At 35.5% G+C, this 19,134-nt stretch overlaps 2 protein-coding genes across 8 annotated transcripts in view; one reads left to right on the forward strand and one right to left on the reverse strand.

Annotated features, from left to right (window-relative positions):
* LOC136027568 (microtubule-associated protein futsch-like) overlaps positions 1-19,134 on the reverse strand; it is a 682,876-nt gene that overhangs the window by 254,677 nt on the left and 409,065 nt on the right. The window lies entirely within an intron of this gene.
* LOC136026797 (daf-12-interacting protein 1-like) overlaps positions 1-19,134 on the forward strand; it is a 51,056-nt gene that overhangs the window by 29,359 nt on the left and 2,563 nt on the right. The window contains exons 6-8 of the mRNA XM_065703497.1: positions 10,233-10,393; positions 11,120-11,429; positions 16,734-16,906. Coding sequence (XP_065559569.1) covers positions 10,233-10,393; positions 11,120-11,429; positions 16,734-16,906 — 644 coding nt within the window. The remainder of the gene's footprint in view (positions 1-10,232; positions 10,394-11,119; positions 11,430-16,733; positions 16,907-19,134) is intronic.

Genomic DNA, 19,134 nt, shown 5'->3' on the forward strand with positions numbered 1-19,134 from the left:
CCTGATCGTACATTCTGACTAGGTATATAGACATCCCACATTTTGTGAGTCCCCCATATTGTTGTTTGTTGATTAGTCTCTTTTATTTGCTCTAGTAGCCGCCGCAAGATGAACGATTCTGTCACTTTTGCTAGGCATGGCATTAGGGAGATTGGCCTTAAGTCATCACACGACTTGGTTGGGTTCACTCACAGGTGGGAAATGCACAGATATGGGCCTTTTTCTTTGATCTAGGGAGGGTCCAAAATTCAAAGCACTGGTTTATAAGAACCAAGAGTGGTAGGGCTAGGAACAAAGCAAATTCACGTAAGAGCTTTTGCAGGGATTTTGCAGGGAAAGGAGAGACGTTTGTCTTTAATTTCCTGATTTCACTGTACACCTCAAATTCACTGTGCGCTGCTGTGCCTTCGTTGGGGCAATCATCAAGAAGCGAGTCTTTTTCCTGGGGGATAACGGCCGAAGAACTGGTACAAATGGAGGTGAGAAATGCATTAACGTCACTAGACTCCAGTATTCACCCATTATCGTCAGATATCTTGACACTGGTTTTCGAAACATTTCCACTCATCGCTTTGACCGAGCGATGCCACTTTGCAGAATCAGTGGTCAGCAGAGGGACAACTTTTTCACGAACATACTTGCATTTTGCATTTCTGATCATGTTAACTATTAGGTTTCTTTTGGTCGCTCCTTGATTTCCCTTGCCGCTCGAGTAAAGGCGGCTGCGTTCACGGATTAGGGCCTTAATAGTAGACGTAATCCATGGCTTGTCGTATTCACTTTTAACCACAGTCTTTGTTGGAAATATCTTGAGGTACTTGGTGTACAATTTTTCACTGAAAGCACACACCCTTTGCTCAAGAGAAACGTCTGTTGAAATCTTTGGTGGGAAGTCATTTTCGGCAATCCAGCTGCCATATTCATGGACTGTAGAGTCAGTTATTGGGCTAGTAGTGATCCGTGAGAGCTGGGGTTTTCTCACAGAACTCTTGGCTCTGAGAAATAGGCCTAGAACCTCCAATCTAAACATCATAACGCTGAGATCCGACTAACTGGTGATGGAAATCAACTAAACACGAGTCATCTTTGTCGGGAAGCTAATTTGAAACAAATTTTTAATATCCCGATGACAAAATGTGGTACTTCCCTTGACGTTATTTGCACAGATATGTATGAATTCTATGAAAGACCCAATTCCCTCCCCCCACTTGGTGATAGTTGCCATGTCAATCTTTTGCTAAATCGAGCAATTGACGAATTTAAGTATTGGCCTATTACTGATAGTGGTCTGATCAAGTTTGAAACATCGCTTTCAGAAGAGCAATGGGAAGATATACTCGCAGCTAACGAATCGAATAAGAAAGCCGAACTTTTTCAAGAAAAGTTTGTCAATAATTACTTGTTCCGTTTTCAAGAAGTGAAAATGAAAAGATGTACTAATGATAAGCTGTACACAAGTCATACATTAAAAAGTTTAAATCCGACAAAATTCAAGACTGTTTCGCCATTAATGTCCCTGAAACTGCAGCTGATTCACTGAATAAACACCTCGCCGCTATTGTAAAAACCCTCCTCTTTTCTTAATTTACACTCCCTGCCCCCTAGCACCAGATCAGGATATCTCAGTAATAGGTGGTGGTTGAGGCAAAACTACGTAAAGTAAAGAAATTTCAACATGCTCCCTTGATGTTCCGATTAATCTTTATGTGTCTGATAAATTTCCATACTGCATTCCTAGTGATCTTTCTCGGAATGTAGAAGGAGTTTTTAAATCTCTATTTGTTGAAACTTGAGTCTCAGGAAAAAATTTTGTTATTGGTGACGTTTATCATGCTGCAAGTGGTTCTGTTCCACATTTCTTAAGTATTCTTAATGGAATTTGTCCTAAATCAGCCATGTGATAGGGCCATCATGGGTGATTTTAAAATCTTTTGGATGATTCTTCCTTATATATAGATTTTCTCGCTGTAATGCTTTCTTATGTTATGCTGCGAACGACGCTTATACCTACTAGAGTAACTGAAACGACAGCCACTCTAACTGATAATACTTTTTCTTCTTTACCAATTCTTAGTAGCTCTGTCTTGGTAAGTGACATTTCAGATCACTTTCCAATTTTGTAAAGTTAGCCCTTCCTGAGCCTGTGTCTGCCAAAACTGTAGTCCTAACAAGTTTTCATCATCACTTCTTCGAAAAGAACCTGCAAATTTTTAAACTACGTTTGTCTTAACAAGTGTGGGATGAGTGAATGTATACCAGATTTTGATATGCGTTTTGATTTGTTTCATGATTCAGTGAAGTCTGCAGTGCTTCAAACCTGTAACCCTTTATCTTTGCGCTGTCGGCCAAACAAATTTGAGTCTTTAGACCCTTGGATAACTCCCGGTTTACTCAAGAGCTGGAGAAGAAAGAAATGTCTTTGGAAAAAGAGGAAAGCTTCTTCTCTAGTTCGTTTCCTGGATGAATAGAAGAGCAACAGGAACGTATTTAAATCACTTATTCGGCGTGTTAAGTCTTGTTTTTATTTTAGAATGTTCTCTAATTGTGGAAAAGATGTTGGAAAAACCTGGGAAATTATTAATTCAGTTCTTAAACTTGGTCCTCTCAAATCAGCTTTTCCAGAAAATCTTTAAATCGATGGTCAGCTGGTATCTGGCAGAAATGTTGTTGAAAGTCAACTACCGTCTTATTTCTCTTCTGTTGGGAAAACCACTGTAGTAACTATTTTCCCAGCACCTTCTTATCTGGATTACTAGTCCTATTTAGGCTCGGCTTGTTTAAAATCAATGAGAATTCAGCACGTAAGTGAGTAAGAAATTTGTGGGATTGTCTTTTCCCTACAAGGTACTTCGTCGTCAGGCCCAGATGATATTCCTACTAAGGTTATCAAGTTCATCTTACCAGCAATTTTTTCGCCCTAACTGAGCTTGTTAAAGCTTCTTTTGATCTTGATATTTTCCCACCTTCACTTAAAATGGCAAACGTAATAATCATATTTAAAAGTTGCTCAAGAAGTGATCCTTCAAACTACAGACCAATCTATCTCCTGTCAGTCTTCAGCAAGATTTTTTAAAAGACCATGTTTTCTAGACTCAAAAGCTTCCTTGATGCAAAATAGTTTCTTCATAATTTTAAATTTGGGTTTCGTACCAGTCACTCAACTGAGCATGCACGCGCTTGGCTCCTTATTTTCATTCACTCAGCCTTAGACTCTGTTTAATCCCAGCTGCTTTTTTTGACATAAAAAAGGCGTTTGACGCCATGACATTCTTCTTGTAAAACTTGGCCATACTGGAGTACGTGGAATCACTCACTCTTTGTTTCATTCATATCTGTCGGATAGGAAGACTTTTATTGGCGTGAACCCTATAAATGTCTTTTAGGTTGAAAATGGAGGCTCCCAAGGATCTGTCCTCGGCCTAATACTTTTTTTTTATTTATATCAATGATCTAATTTGGGCTGTAAATATGTGTGTTCCAAAGTTTTGTTGAAGTTCGTGTCATCCCAGCCGTGATGGTGAACCTAGGCTCCAGTCAAACGCCAATGACAGCCTATTTGCCTTTGCTGATGACAGTACGTTAGTTGCGGTCAGATCTGATCAAGTTTCATTGGAGAAAAATCTTCTTGCTCTATTTGAGATGGCTTTTTCATGGTTTATTGTGAACTATTTGGCTCTTAATGTTTTCAAGTCTAAGTTTTTTTTTTTTGTAGGATTTTTTCGCCGTTTCCGAGCATTCGCATGATACGCGCTTCACAGGGCACTCTTCTTAGATCTGAAAGTGGCTTTGTCCGATTCCTTGGGATCCTTCAAGACGATAATCTATCTTACAAATTCCACATTATTGCTTTATGGGTCAAGATTGCCAGAAATTTTGGCATCTTACGTAAGCTGAAGAACACATTCCCTGGACCTATCTTACGTCTTCTTTTCTATACCTGATATTTCTTATTGTCATATCATTTGGATGTCAACTTTCCACTCAAATTTTTGGAATTTAGCGCCCCTTCGTGAGAAAGCAAGACTAGTTGTAAAGCTTGTAAATCCGTCTGCTGTTTAACTCCTCTCAAATCTCCGTTCAGTTTATGTCCTTGCATGTGCTTCGCTTACTTTTGCACAGTTACATGGAACTCTTCCAATTATATTCAGCTTCCTTTTTTGCATCTGAAAGCTCTTTATGGTTGATTTTCTAAAGGGTAAATTTTATTTAAAAATCGTTGGAGAATTTTCTTTTTATTTCTGTATTTTTTTTTTCATTTATATTTTTTTTTCTGATGGCTGATTTTCTATAGTTTAATTTCTAACTTTTTCCAATCTTAGTGCAAATTTGTTGAAAATATTAAGTTCAGCCTTTAGGCCCATATAAATAGTGACTTGGCTCTGACGCGAAGTATGGTTATAATTAAGTTTAACATGTAATTCAGTACGGGTACTGATGGTATCTGTGGGGTGGCTCCGGATTTTAGTATTGATTATTTTTTTAATTACCTGAGCTTGTTGTATTAATTGACATTCTCTCTGGAATAGTGCCAATTATTTTTTGTGAAGTAAACCGACATCCGTGATAAAGCCATGCTAAACTTTCTGACCTTAGCAACGTGTATAGACCCATTACTGTGCTGAATCTTTTTGTCAATTATTTGAGCTGCTTACTCGTGATTAGTTGTCATCCAAAGTTATTTAATCTAGTTTTCCAGTTGTTACTTTTTCCTTTTTTTTATATATATAGTCAACATATCCATGGATGTTAAATGAGTCATATAGATGTGTCATATATTTGTCATTTATTTAAATTAAATAAAAAAACAAGTTTTTTTAACTGAAAGTAAGGAGCGACATTAAAACTTAAAACGAACAGAAATTATTTCGTATATGAAAGGGGCTGCTTCCTCATCAACACCCCGCTCTTTACGCTAAAGTTTGACTCTTTACACTAAAGTTTGACTCTTTCTCTCAACTCCTCTTTTTAAAACAGTAAAAAAGTTTAGCGTAATAGAATCGTTAAGATTCTATGACTTTTAAGGGGTATTTCGCCCTATTTTCTAAAATAAGGATAATTTTCTCAGGCTTGTAACTTTTGATGGGTAAGACTAAACTTGATGAATCTTATATATTTAAAATCATCATTAAAATGCGATTCTTTTGATGTAGCTATTGGTATCAAAATTCCATTTTTTAGAGTTTTGGTTACTATTGAGCCGGGTCGCTCCTTACTACAGTTCGTTACCACAATCTGTTTGATAATGAAACTGCGTCATATATCACATACAAGAAAAAGCTCTCGAATTTTTCTTAGTTGGATATAGTAAAGGATGACCGTCGATTTTTTCTTTTGTTAATGAACTCTATTTCCTTCTGTCACTTCTTATTCTTTTTTTCTTTCTTTTGTTTTTGTTGCTTTCTTTTCTCTTTGTTTCTGTTCTTTCTTTTGTAATCTTTTTCTTTTCATTTTTGTCAGCACTTGTTTTTGAACTTTATACACTTCATCGATTTACAGTTAATATGTGTAAGTTTTGTTTCGTTTTTTTTTTTTTTTACTTTCAAACAGTTCGTGGTAACGAGCTGTAATTAAGGAGCGACCCGGCGCAACGGTAACCAAAGCTAAAAACGGAATTTTAATACAGATAGATACATCAAAATAATCTAATTATTATGCTGATTTTAAATATTAAAGTTTCATCAAGTTTAGTTCTACCCATCAAAAGTTACGAGCCTGAGAAAATTTGCTTGATTTTCGAAAATAGGGGGAAACACCCCCTAAAAGTCATAGAATCATAGATTCACCATCAGATTCAGCGTATCAGAGAACCCTATTGTAGATGTTTCAAGCTCCTATCCAAAAATGTGGAATTTTGTATTTTTTGCCAGAAAAAAGATCACGGATGCGTGTTTATTTGTTTTTTTGTTGTTATTGTTTTTTTCCAGGGGTGATCGTATTGATGTGGTGGTCCTAGAAGTTTGACTCTTTCTTACTGTTCTATTTTTTAAAACAGTAAAAAATTTAGCGTAAAGAGCGAGGCGTTGAGGAGGGGACAGCCCCTCTCAGATACGGAATAATTTCTGTTTGTTTTAGGTTTTAATGTCGCTCCTCACTTTCAGTAGAAAAAAGTTGTTTTTTTTATTTATTTAATACTTGCCATAGAGCTGGGGTGGGATCTCTGATTGTGTTATTGAGTTGTTGTTTTTTTAAATAAATGTAAATGTATGTATGTAAAACATTTGCTGATAAACTATCAAAACCATTATCAAATATTTTTGCATACATACAGAAGAAAAGTACTTACGGGAAAAATATTTTAATATTTTTACATTTAACATTCAGAAGAAAGGGGTTTGTTTGGATTTCTTTGGAGTTTGACCAATTACCTCAACACCGACATTCTTTAAACTAAGTTGTTATCATTCTAACTAGTCATCTTGGTAAGATATCTTTCTGAAAGCTGGTTCAAGACGAGAAGATTGGAATTTCTAAAGTTTTTAAAGTTATTGCCATTTCTTAAGCAGAAAAATGCACTCCATCAAGGAGATCATCAAGGAAATGCAAAAAAAGCATGTCTTAAGCAGAAAGAGTCTCCATCAAGCAATTAGACAAGGAAAACTGTTTGTGTAATTTCTGTAGAATTCACTTTTTTTTAACAAAGATAGAAAGAGGAAGGTAATTTCCAAACTCTTTGGGTTGATTTTCCCTGCTAATTTTTATTCCCTGGCAATTTTTAATTTATTTAAAATTTCTTCCTCAATAATGCCAAGAGTTGTTCATATTATCTGGATATTCTTTGACAAAAATGCCCAACAGATAAGTTAATAGTTCTAACTTTTTTTTAGAATACTTTCAAATTTAAATATGGTCGCTATTTAAATGTGGGAAATATGTCACAATGTTACATAACCTATGATAATACTTTGACTTATCCTGTATCTTTACTTAGGTAGTGCTATTGCGCTGCCTATGATTTTTGTTTCAGCTTCGACCTGCTGATATCAATGCTATTTATTAATATAAATCGGCGAACCATAATATAAATCACGAACGAATCAGTTTAATAAAAATCATAAATAATATTTCAATAAATAACGCATATTAAAAGTTTAGTGCAACAAAATAAATCTTACAGAGTCGAAATCCATTCAAAATTACGAGCAGATGAATAGCGCGATGGCCATTAAGATGTAGCTTGGTTCAACTATGGGATTAAACATTCTCTGCTGGGAGGAGGGGTGGGGGAAGTGGAGGGAGGATAGGTTTTGCAGTATTAGTGGTGAATCAGGCTGATAAAAAGCCTAGTGTATATGATGTTTACCTTCTTCCACCCAGAAGCTTGTTTATGCTATGCTATTGTCATCTGCAGCAGCTCATTGCTGACAATTTTAGTAAAAGCGAAGTACCAGGACTTACATGTATGATTGTTTAATGTGTGTGTATTGTTTATAATATATTGTGTAATGTTTGTAATTTCGCCAAGTAACGTGTCTGTTGAATAGTTACTTTCCTTTATTACTGCTTGAATAGCACCTACTTCAATAGCACTCCCTCTTCAGCATCCCCCCCCCAATAAAAATATTCTAGCTACGCCCCTGATTGAACTTGTAGATGAACAACAATTCGGAAACATGAAAGGTTTATCAACTACACATTACCTGGTCAGTCTTCTCGATACTATAAGCTACTTCTAAACTTCTAAACTTATAAGGTACTTCTAAACTCGATACTTCTAAACTCCTCGATACTATAAGCTACTTGACGAGCCAGATACCTGGATCAATCTCATCTTCTTTTAATAGATCTCCAAATGGCTTTTGATCTTGTTAGTCGTAATGTTTTAGTTGAAAAATTGCTGCATTAAGTTTGACTCTTTCTCTCAACACTACTCTTTAAAACGTAAAAAATTTAGCGTAAAGACCGGGAAGATGAGGAGGGAACAGCTCCTTTCATATACGGAGTAATTTTTGTTCGTTTCAAGTTTTAGTATCGCTCCTTTCTTTCGTTTAAAAAACTTTTTTTTATTTAATTTCTGAATGTTTTTGAATTAAAGCATGTTTTGATTTTGGCTCTCCGCACATGAATAATTAAAACGAAATTTACATATTAATTTATTTTTACGGCTAAATGGCTTTCTCATAGTTTTGATTGGACGATTTTGAGAAAAAAGGAGCGGGGGAGTAGGCCTAGTTACCCTCCAGTTTTTTGTTATTTAAAAAGGCAACTAGAACTTTTAATGTTTTGCGAACGTTTTTATTAGTAAAAATATACGTAACTTACGAATTAACTTAGTAACGAACTTCTATATTCGTATATTTTTATTACGTATATGAGAGAGTTCACCCCCTCGTCAATACCTCGCTCTTTACGCTAAAGCTAAAATTTTGTCCCAATTCCTTAAGAAGGACCCCTGAATCACAAAGGCCGTAGAATAAATAGTTGAAGTTATTAAAATTACTTTAGCGTAAAGAGTGGGGTATTAGGAGGAGGTGAACCCCTCATATGCGCAATAATTTCTGGTCGTTTTAAGTTTTAATGCTGCTACTTACTTTCAATTGAAAAACTTTCATTTTTATTTTTCATTGTTCTTTAAAAAAATGCTAAAAATCCTACGCCCCCTTCATGGAAATTTTCTTCCTCCATGACAAATTCCTCCATGGAAAGTTCTCCCCACATAAACCCTTCCCCTCAACCCCTCCCCCAACCAAAACAATCCCCCTGAAAGCGTCTGTACACTTCCCAATAACCATTACTATGTGTAAACACTGGTCAGAGTTTGTAACTAGCAACCCCTTTCATGGGGATTGTGGGGGAGTAAGTAGTCCCCAAAGACAGGATTATTAGGTTTTTAGACTATTTTGAATAAAATGGCAATCTCAGAATTTTGATCCGGTTACTTTGGGAAAAAAATTATTGTGGGAGGGGGCTTAGGTGCTTTCCAATTTTTTTGGTCACTCAAAAAGGGTATTAGAACTTTTAATTTCCGTTAGAATGAGCCCTCCAGCGACATTTTAGGACCACTGGGTCGATAAGATCGCCCCTGGGAAAAAACAACAATAACAAACAAACACGCATCCGTGATCTGTCTTGTGGCAAAAATTCAAAATTCCACATTTTTGTATATAGGAGCTTGAAACTTCTATTGCAGGGTTCTCTGATACGCTGAATCTGATGGTGATTTTCGTTAAGATTCTATGACTTTTAAGGGGTGTTTCCCCCTATTTTCTAAAATAAGGCAAATTTTGTCAGGCTCGTAACTTTTGATGGGTATGTCTATACTTAATGAAACTTATATATTTAAAATCAGCTTTAAAATGCCATTCCTTTGATGTAACTATTGTTATAAAATTCCGCTTTTTAGAGTTTCGGTTACTATTGAGCCGGGTCGCTCCTTACTACAGTTGGTTACCACGAACTGTTTGATTTACGACCGGGGCAGAGTGCCTTACATTCTCCTCGTTAAGGAATTCCGCCTGCCAACCTTGGAAGCCCGACGTGTTACTATTTGCATTAATTACGGGAATAATCTGTGTCTTAACCCAAGTTTTACAATATCTACTCCTAGCCCCTTATTGCCCACCGTAGCCCCGTTTACCTTGGTCAAAAGCAAAAACAATACCGGTTCTAGGTCCTGTCAATGCAAGAATTGAGCGTTATAGAAGGAGCTTTGTGCCAACGTTTGTTCAAATCCTAAATAAATGAAAATTGTCCTCGTTTCTTATAATGTGTCAGTTTGTTAGTATGTTTAAATTACAGGCCGGTCGGGACCATCGTTTTATGTTTTAATATTGTACCTGACAAAAAAAAAATTTGGCAGTTTAATGTTGTGAAAGTTCATTTGTAAATAAGGCATCATTCAATTCAACTTCTATATATATTTTGAAATTAATTGTGATTTCCGGTGTCTGTTTTTCCCCCTGACAAATTGTTTAAGACTGGGGCACCAATTCTTTTTATTACCATTTCTGGTTTCCTTGCTCCAATTTTGTTATTTGCCCCAGCATGCTCCAATGTATGAAATAAAAATATAGTATTATCAGAAAATTTTACTTTATCAAGCAATTTATTGAGCTACAATCCATATTTTTGCACGACTAGCCAAGTTTTCAGGCCATTTTTTTTACTTAACAGGGCCGTCCATGTAAACTCTTTTTTATATTTTCTGAGCAATAGATATGCAGGTTTGATTCTATTTATTTTATTACACATTTTATTTATTATATGTTAAGGCCATTTAATTTTATTTAATTCAGACGTGGTACTCATTGATCTTGTCGAGGATGAGCTCAGCGATAGCAATTTAACTGCTCCATTTAGGAGCCCAGGAAACGGAGTGGAGCCGAGCTCCGACGTATCTCTACATCCTGATTTCAACCTCACGGAAGGTTCACTAGGAGACGTGGACGTGTGTGCTGTAAGTAGAATATATTCATTTCAGTACATATTTTTCGACTAGATTTTGTGTTGCGCCTCTTTTTGCTGTTTTTGAAAATTTTAGCCAATTATTATTGTTTTTGGGGGAAGGGGAGGGAAGTTCGTTTACAGCAGACAGGTGTCCACTTGTGCTGCATTCATGTGCAAAGTGGAAAGCGGTTTTAAAAAAGTATTAATTTTAACATTTCCCCTCTCTCTCTCTCTCTCTCTCTCTCTCTCTTTCTCTTTTTCTCTTTCTCTATTTCTCCTTTTCTCTTTCTCTTTCTCCTTTTCTCTTTATCTTTCTCTCTTTCTCCCCCTCTCTCTCTCTCTCTCTCTCTCTCTCTCTCTCTCTCTCTCTCCCCCCCTCTCTCTCTCTCTCTTTCTTTTTCTCAATTTTGATTGTAGGGGAATTTTCCCTAGAGGAGTGGGGTCTAGCACCGGAGCAAATATGCCTCTTTAAGTTTAACTAGTTGATAAAATTCCATTATGTTAATCAGTCTGTAGTAGGAGTCTCCCCCCTCAACCCCAGCTTTTGATGGTAAAGTTTGACCAATTAGTTTCTGAAAGCATTCTATAATGCGACAAGTACAGCCAGTCGCGAAAGTAAAGTGTGCTATCTTTCAAGTAACGTGTATAAAACCGACACGTGAGTGTAACAAGAAAATATATTTGACGATCCCTTAACATGGTCTCTGAACATCATCAGACACATTACTCCTTATAGACGCACATGGTCCAAATTCCGACAGACATATTGCGTCGTTTGGAAGAAGATGATGTACCTTTGGCCACTGGCAGTGTATTCTGGCCACCGGCAGATTTTTTTTCCGAGGAAATGGCATCTAACCTAGCAGGAATCGAAGAAAATGGAAGCAGGTGTGTTTTAGCTCCTGATGCTGACAATTCAAGTGGCACGTGCATTCAAGGTCGAGTTTTGGCTCTTGGTTCAGAGGAGAGCCTGGGAAAAGACAATAAATGTCATTTAGAAACATACTCCAGCCGTTTTAATTCAACAGTTCCTGATGCCAATAAAGGTAAGAACCATCCCAGCCAAGTATTTCATAAATCAAGAAACTTAAATTCACTGCTTATTATGTGAAGGACATCTAAATGACATATGGGTTCTTGTCCGAAAACTTTTATGCACAGTCTGTTTAAATGTCGGACGACAGTCTTAAGAAATTTACGTCGTATACTCTCTTGTGAGGATTTACACCTGATGTCGATGTCTTCAAAATCGATATGTCCTAGACTTATTTTGGTAATAGGTAAACTTATTTAAAATATTTGCAATATATGTCCTATGAAAGCCCACACAATTTTTTTTCGCTGTTTAGTACAGGATTTTGCAAAGTTTGACCAATTGTCATGCAATTTAGATATGATATTTTCTTGTAACAGAAATTTCGCCTAACGTCAAACAGGAGATTTGCTGCAAATGCCGTCTAGTCACTTGTTTTATTTATTTGTCTGCTAATAAACTAAAATTTTAAGTGAACACAGTTTAAAATGTTCGAGATCCTCTTCTTCAATGCCAGACTCCTCTAGGATCATCCCTAGTCAACCAAGAGGATGAAATATATACAGGCCTGCCTTGTGCCGAGTGCTAGGGCCCAGGCGAAGCCTGGGCATCTGGTATTATTATATTAAAATTAATAAAAACACCGTCTAAATTTGAAGATTAGAAAGTCGTCATGGAGATGGAAAGCTCTTTTACCAGTCCGCATGGCTTTATCAGTTCTTCGAAAAAATATTAAAAAAAATGTATATAAATTTTAATAGGGCGGTATTGCCTATTTTTCCTTGAAACTAGGGAAGTAGATGTCTTCAAAAGTCGATGTCTTCAAAATTGATATGTTCTAGACTTATTTTGGTAATAGGTAAACTTACTTAAAATATTTGCAATATATGTCCAATGAAAGCCAAGACAATTTTTTTTTCGCTGTTTAGTACAGGATTTTGCAAAGTTTGACCAATTGTCATGCAATTTAGATATGATATTTTCTTGTAACAGAAATTTCGCCTAACGTCAAACAGGAGATTTGCTGCAAATGCCGTCTAGTCACTTGTTTTATTTATTTGTCTGCTAATAAACTAAAATTTTAAGTGAACACAGTTTAAAATGTTCGAGATCCTCTTCTTCAATGCCAGACTCCTCTAGGATCATCCCTAGTCAACCAAGAGGATGAAATATATACAGGCCTGCCTTGTGCCGAGTGCTAGGGCCCAGGCGAAGCCTGGGCATCTGGTATTATTATATTAAAATTAATAAAAACACCGTCTAAATTTGAAGATTAGAAAGTCGTCATCGGAGATGGAAAGCTCTTTTACCAGTCCGCACGGCTTTATCAGTTCTTCGAAAAAAAAATAATAAACAAAAATGTATATAAATTTTAATAGGGCGGTATTGCCTATTTTTCCTTGAAACTAGGGAAGTAATCATTTTGGTCATAGATAAATGATACACAAAACATTGCTGACAGGCAAACACGCAAAGGGGATTTCGTGCCCTCCCTTAAGTTTTTTTCGATTTCCCCTGTCTTTTCCTGTCTTGCATGTAGCTAGCTAGTTCTCTCTGGCTTTTTTTAAGTTGCCCCCTCCCTACAACAAAAACACGCATTATACAATTGTAGTAAAAATTAGTTTTCCGATAATTTATTTAAATGTTTGCTGTTATTTATCTCTGTTTATCTGATCACGTCCAATAGATCACGTATTTTCTTTTGTTTAGAATTTCCACTTATTGGTGAGTAGGCCTACTTTTGCCGCCTGTCGGTACTGTCTGTCCTTGGTACTGGACAATCTGGTCAGACTATACACTAGTTTTACCGCATTTATGTACTTGGCCTTATTAAATTAAACAATTTTTTCTTTTTTTCTTCTTCCTAAGCAAAATTTTTGGTCATTTTAACGATTGGATTTTTTCTTCTTTGCTCCTCTTTTACTTTTCTTTTTGTCAAAATTTGACAATTACTTTCTAATTAAGTAAATAAAATGACTAGCGTCAATTACTTGGGTTTCCAGCAACACCCTGTTGAAGGATGTAATTATCATTTTTTTCTAATTCTGCCTTTTAAAAGTATAAATCAGGAAACAAAAAACTAAATCGACTAGAAAATCTTATAATGAACAAAAATTTTATGAACACGGCAAAAACTGAACTAAATGTTTCTGAGGCAATTTGTAAGTCAAGTGCTTAGTTTATGAGATTCAGAAATTAATTAATTGCTTGTATTGACACATTAATTAGCAATTGACAGATTAATTGCTGTATTGACACATAAAACATTTTTAGTCTTTAATGTAAGTTTCTTTTTTTATATTTTCGCTTGTGTTGCGGTGAGGACGGTTATTGGACATAGGGCCGAAATATTCATTTGAAGTTATAATTATACTGTCTGGAAAAAAAAGTAGAAAAAAAAATTCCCCATTGTTTCTAAGTGTGGTTCGTTGTTGGTGTATTCTCCAATATCTTACCGGAAAAATCCGAATAGTTTTTGATGTTCGCCTAATCAAACAGTTCGTGGTAACGAACTGTAGTAAGGAGCGACCCGGCTCAATAGTAACCAAAACTCTAAAAAATTGAATTTTGATATCAATAGCTACACCAAAAGAATCGCATTTTAATGCTGATTTCAAATATATAAGTTTCATCAAGTTTAGTCTTACCCATAAAAAGTTACGAGCCTGAGAAAATTTGCCTTATTTAGGAAAATAGGGGGAAACACCCCCTAAAAGTCGTAGGATCTTAACGAAAATGACACCATCAGATTCAGCGTATCAGAGAACCCTACTGTAGAAGTTTCAAGCTCCTATCTACAAAAATGTGGAATATTGTATTTTTTGCCAGAAGACAAATCACGGGTGCGTGTTTATTTGTTATTTTGTTGTTTTTTTTTTTTTTTTTGTTTTTTTTTTCCAGGGGTCATCGTATCGACCAAGTGGTCCTAGAATGTCGCAAGAGGGCTCATTCTAACGGAAATGAAAAGTTCTAGTGCCCTTTTTAAGTGACCAAAAAAATTGGAGGGCATCTAGGCCCCCTCCCACGCTCATTTTTTTCCCAAAGTCAACGGATCAAAATTTTGAGATAGCCATTTTGTTCAGCATAGTCGAAAACCATAATAACTATGTCTTTGGGGATGACTTACTCTCCCACAATCCCTGGGGGAGGGGCTGCAAGTTACAAACTTTGACCAGTGTTTACATATAGTAATGGTTATTGGGAAGTGTACAGACGTTTTCAGGGGGATTTTATTTTGTTCGGGGGTGGGGCTGAGGAGAGGGGGCTATATTGGAGGATCTTTCCTTGGAGGAATCTGTCATGGGGGATGAAAAATTCAATGAAAAGGGCGCAGGATTCTCTAGCATTACTATAAGAAAACAATGAAACTTAAAACGAACAGAGATTATTACGCATATGAGGGGTTCTAAAAATACTTTAGCATAAAGAGCGAGGTATTTAGAAGAAGATAAATACCTTGCTCTTTATGCTAAAGTATTTTTAGTAATTTCAACGATTTATTCTACGGCCTTTCTGATTCAGGGGTCATTCTTAAAGAATTGGGAGAAAAGTTAAGATTTAGTGTAAAGAGCGAGGTATTAACGAGGGTACAAACCCCCTCGTATACATAATAAAAATATAAGGTTATGAAAGTTTGTTACGTAAGTTAATTCTTAAGTTACGCATATTTTTTACTAATAAAACGTTCGTTAAAAATTAAAAGTTCTAGTAGCCTTTTTAAGTAACCGAAAAATTGGAGGGCAACTAGGCCTCCTTCTCCACCCCTTATTTCTCAAAATCGTCTAATCAAAACTAAGAGAAAGCTATTTAGCCAAAAAAAGAATTAATATACAAATTTCATTTTAATAATGTATGTGCGGAGAGCCAAAACCAAACATATATTAATTCAAAAACGTTCAGAAATTAAATAAAAAAAAACTGATTTTTTTAGCTTAAAGTAAGGAGCGACATTAAAACTTAAAACGAACAGAAATTACTTCGTATATGAAATGGGTTGTCCCCTCCACAATCCCTCGCTCTTTACGCTAAAGTTTGACTCTTTGCTACAATTCTATTTTTTAAAACAATTAAAAACTTTAACGTAAAGAGCGAGGGATTGTGGAGGGGACAACCCATTTCATATACGGAGTAATTTCTGTTCGTTTTAAGTTTTAATGTCGCTCCTTACTTTCAGCTAAAAAAATCAGTTTTTTTTTATTTAATGCGCTTAAAGGACAGATGAAGTCTTAAGTAAGTTAATAATTATAGATGGTAATAAACTTACCGAAGCTATGCATGTCAGGCCTTGAATTTCTTCAAACGATAATTTCGACAGGACCTGTGCCTGTCATCACGTTTTATTTTTCTATTAAGAGATTTGAATTTGAACCTGATGATGACAGTTACAGGTCCTGTCGAAATTATGGTTTGAAGAAGATCAAGACCTCACATCCACAGCTTAGGTAAGCTTATTACCATCTACCATTAGGTAAGCTTATTACTAGGTAAGCTTATAGCCCATTATTCTTTTTTGTATTTTGTATTTATGCCTAAACTTTGGAGTATATTCTTATGGAAGTAAAAAGTTAAAATTCAACCAAGTCATTTGAGACTCTATAACCTCAAAAAAAGAAAAAAGTTGTGCTTGTAATAGCACCAAATGATAGCCCTTTAAGTGAATCGTTCTAGGTTGCTAACTGCCACTGCAACCTGGATATCTTTACTAGGTTGTAGCTTTCATTGTAACCATGATGGTCTTATGAGATTGACGAATTAGAAAAATCAAGAGATTGACGAATGCTTTTTTTTTTATCTTTGAAGCACTTCTAGTGTGTGTTTTGCATAATATTACCTCTAGTTCTTCCAGTGATGCAGTCTTTTTGGCCTTTTTTCTTCTGTTTGTTCCCATTGGCATGACTGAGCTTTGGTTTAGATGTCATATCCATGTACTTGTGCTTTGTCATGAGTTATGATGAAAAACAATACCCTTTCGACCATATCTGGATTGTTGTTTACGTTAATTATCATATCCTGAAATTGACTTGTCTATCAGTCTATCAACATAGACTTGTGAAATTCAAGAGTCAAAATTTAAAATACGCTGGAGCACGTAACTTTATGCTTTATGCACCAAGATTTAGCACAGCTTCTTGAATACATTTTTTTTTTTTTTAGCAAATGTTTTTTCTGAAAGTAACCGAGTTAGGCCAAGAGTCTTATTTAATTAGCCTCCAAGTTACTAATTCATATAGAATTTTTAAATACAGCCAAAAATTTATTAATTTAATTTCATATTTTTATACGATTGTTTTTGTTATTTAGTTTTATCTATTTTAAGACGTAGAAATCGTTGACCTCGCCGAGAGCGAAACTGAGGATGTAGTCAGTGACGGCGCTTCAATTGTTCCAGGAAGGAGTTCTCTACCCATTATGACGGTGAATTCAAATTCTTCTTCATCTTCACAGTTCAGCCTCTCGGCTGAGCCCTTAACTGACCCCGACTTGTCTTTTGTAAGTTTATTAATTTCAGTTTTTCAAGCAGATGTTATGTTGCGCTTCTTTTCTGCCTCTATATGCAAATTTTTATCTCAATACGTTATATTGCACTATACGTTTTATACAGTTTCAGGGGGGATTGACTTGAAGAAAAGATTAGTTTATTCTTTTTCACTAATAGAAATATGAAAAATTGTGTACAACAAGTAATTGCTACAATTCTCAATTGTGACAGTGTGACAATGTCAATGTCATAACAAATAGCTGTCACTACAAATAGTTATGACAATATGACAAATAGTTGTCACAACAAATAGTAGAAATTGTCCAGATTTCTTTTGAAAACATCCTACTCTTGTGCAATCACAGCAGATAGCGGTCAGAAACTCATCATCTTTCTAAAACAAGACTTCTTGAAATATAACGGGCAACCTAGCGGGATTTTAAGAATATTTACAAACAGCAAACAGGTGTACGCGACAGGATAAGTCTAGTGCTAGACAGATGTCTAGCACTTGGGATAAGGGGAATGGGGGCTACCGTTTCCTAGCACAACGGATTTAATGATGAATAATCCCATCGGTACCCATCGAATGTGTTATCATGTTATCTACATTACTTGATATATTTTTCAGATCACTGAAATTAGCAATCGGTATGCCTGATTTTAGACATCTTTAAAGTTCTTAGTTATCGAAATTAGCAAATTGCTGCCCCGACTTTAGATTCACAGAAGGCCATCTCGGGTACCGAAGCGCCGACTTTGGTTATACCGTTTCGTTTGTTAAACATGAAACAGAACTTGATTTTCTTCTTGTTTATGTTGATATACTCGTTTTATGGGAGCTAAAAAGTCCTCTATGTATATTATCATATGTTGACTTTAATCAAGTAATATGCATTCACTTTTGAATAACAATACAACATAAGTAAATTAGGAAAAGAAGAATGATAACATTTTGTCTTTTAGACTGATGAAAGGAGAATGGGGGCAGTCATTCTAACAAAAATATGATTTTCTTATGTTTGATTTTAATTTTCAAGTTGTATCTCATGGAAAAATAACAATGGCATGTAAATGAGGAAACATATAAAGAAACTAGGAAATTTTTGGGCTTAGACCGCGCTTCACCATTTTCAGTGGGAGATAAAGGGGTTTGAAAAAAGGAGAAAAACCTTGAAACAATGATAAACTGATTCCAAAACAACCTTAAAAACCTGTCCTAATAAATCTGGCTTGCAGCGGTAGCTAGCAACCTAGTAAGAGACGATTATGTCCCATAGTAAAAAACAAAATAGGCCATAACTCCCAAAACTAGAGTCAGATCAAAAAGAAGTACACTATCGGAACTACCTTGTCCAATACTTCTATATAGGACACTAACTGTCCCTTGGCTTGAATAACCAAGAAAATTCATTGGCTTGAAAAACAAGAAACGTGGCTGCAAGCACAAAATTCTGAATCGACGGCATGTTTTTTTTTCCTTTTTTTTATCGCAGCTAGCGGGGCACTGGAAAACCATAGAGAGCTGTTTAATAGCTAATTTTAAGGACAATTGCTGCATACAGTGCCTTTTGAATTAAAGACAAAATAGTTTTTAAAATATAATCAATTTTTCACGAAAAACTGAGTTTTTCTATTGCGCCGTAGTAGCAAATGTTATTAACATCATATTACATATGAAGATCAAAATAGTGTTTTTAACGTAATAAAAAGTATGTAGATATAGTTATATAAAATTCAATAATTCTTTTAGGGACTTAAGAAAAAATTTATTTGTGAATTGAAACAATAGTAGTTCCTGAAAAATTTAAGTAATCTCTCAGCTCGAAGTTATAATTATCTCTTGGAACCAAACTTTTTTTTTTGCTTAGCTCCTAAAGCGTCTCTATAACCGTTGTCTTATATTTCCATTGTAAAAAATTCTTTTTTATTTTAGTTTTTAGTATTATTAGAGAACAAACTTAGTTTAATTGAAGTACAAAGCACACCATTAGAATAATATGAAGGATGGGTCTAGTTAATTAAAGATGGGAACTATGCAAGTTTAATCGGTGTCAAGGCTGTAGAGATGGCTGAAACCTGGTAAAGAATAAACCATGGGACATTTTGGATATAGTTAGCTGCCTCAGTCTTTGAAGTTGGTCTCTTACTATTCCAAATAAGAAAAAGCCATAGGCTTTTCTTGCTCAAATACATAAAGGATCAATATAGTTCATCATAAATGGTATTAGTCAAGTAG

This window comes from Artemia franciscana, chromosome 5 (genome assembly GCF_032884065.1).
Source record: "Artemia franciscana chromosome 5, ASM3288406v1, whole genome shotgun sequence".
Classification (NCBI taxonomy): domain Eukaryota; kingdom Metazoa; phylum Arthropoda; class Branchiopoda; order Anostraca; family Artemiidae; genus Artemia; species Artemia franciscana.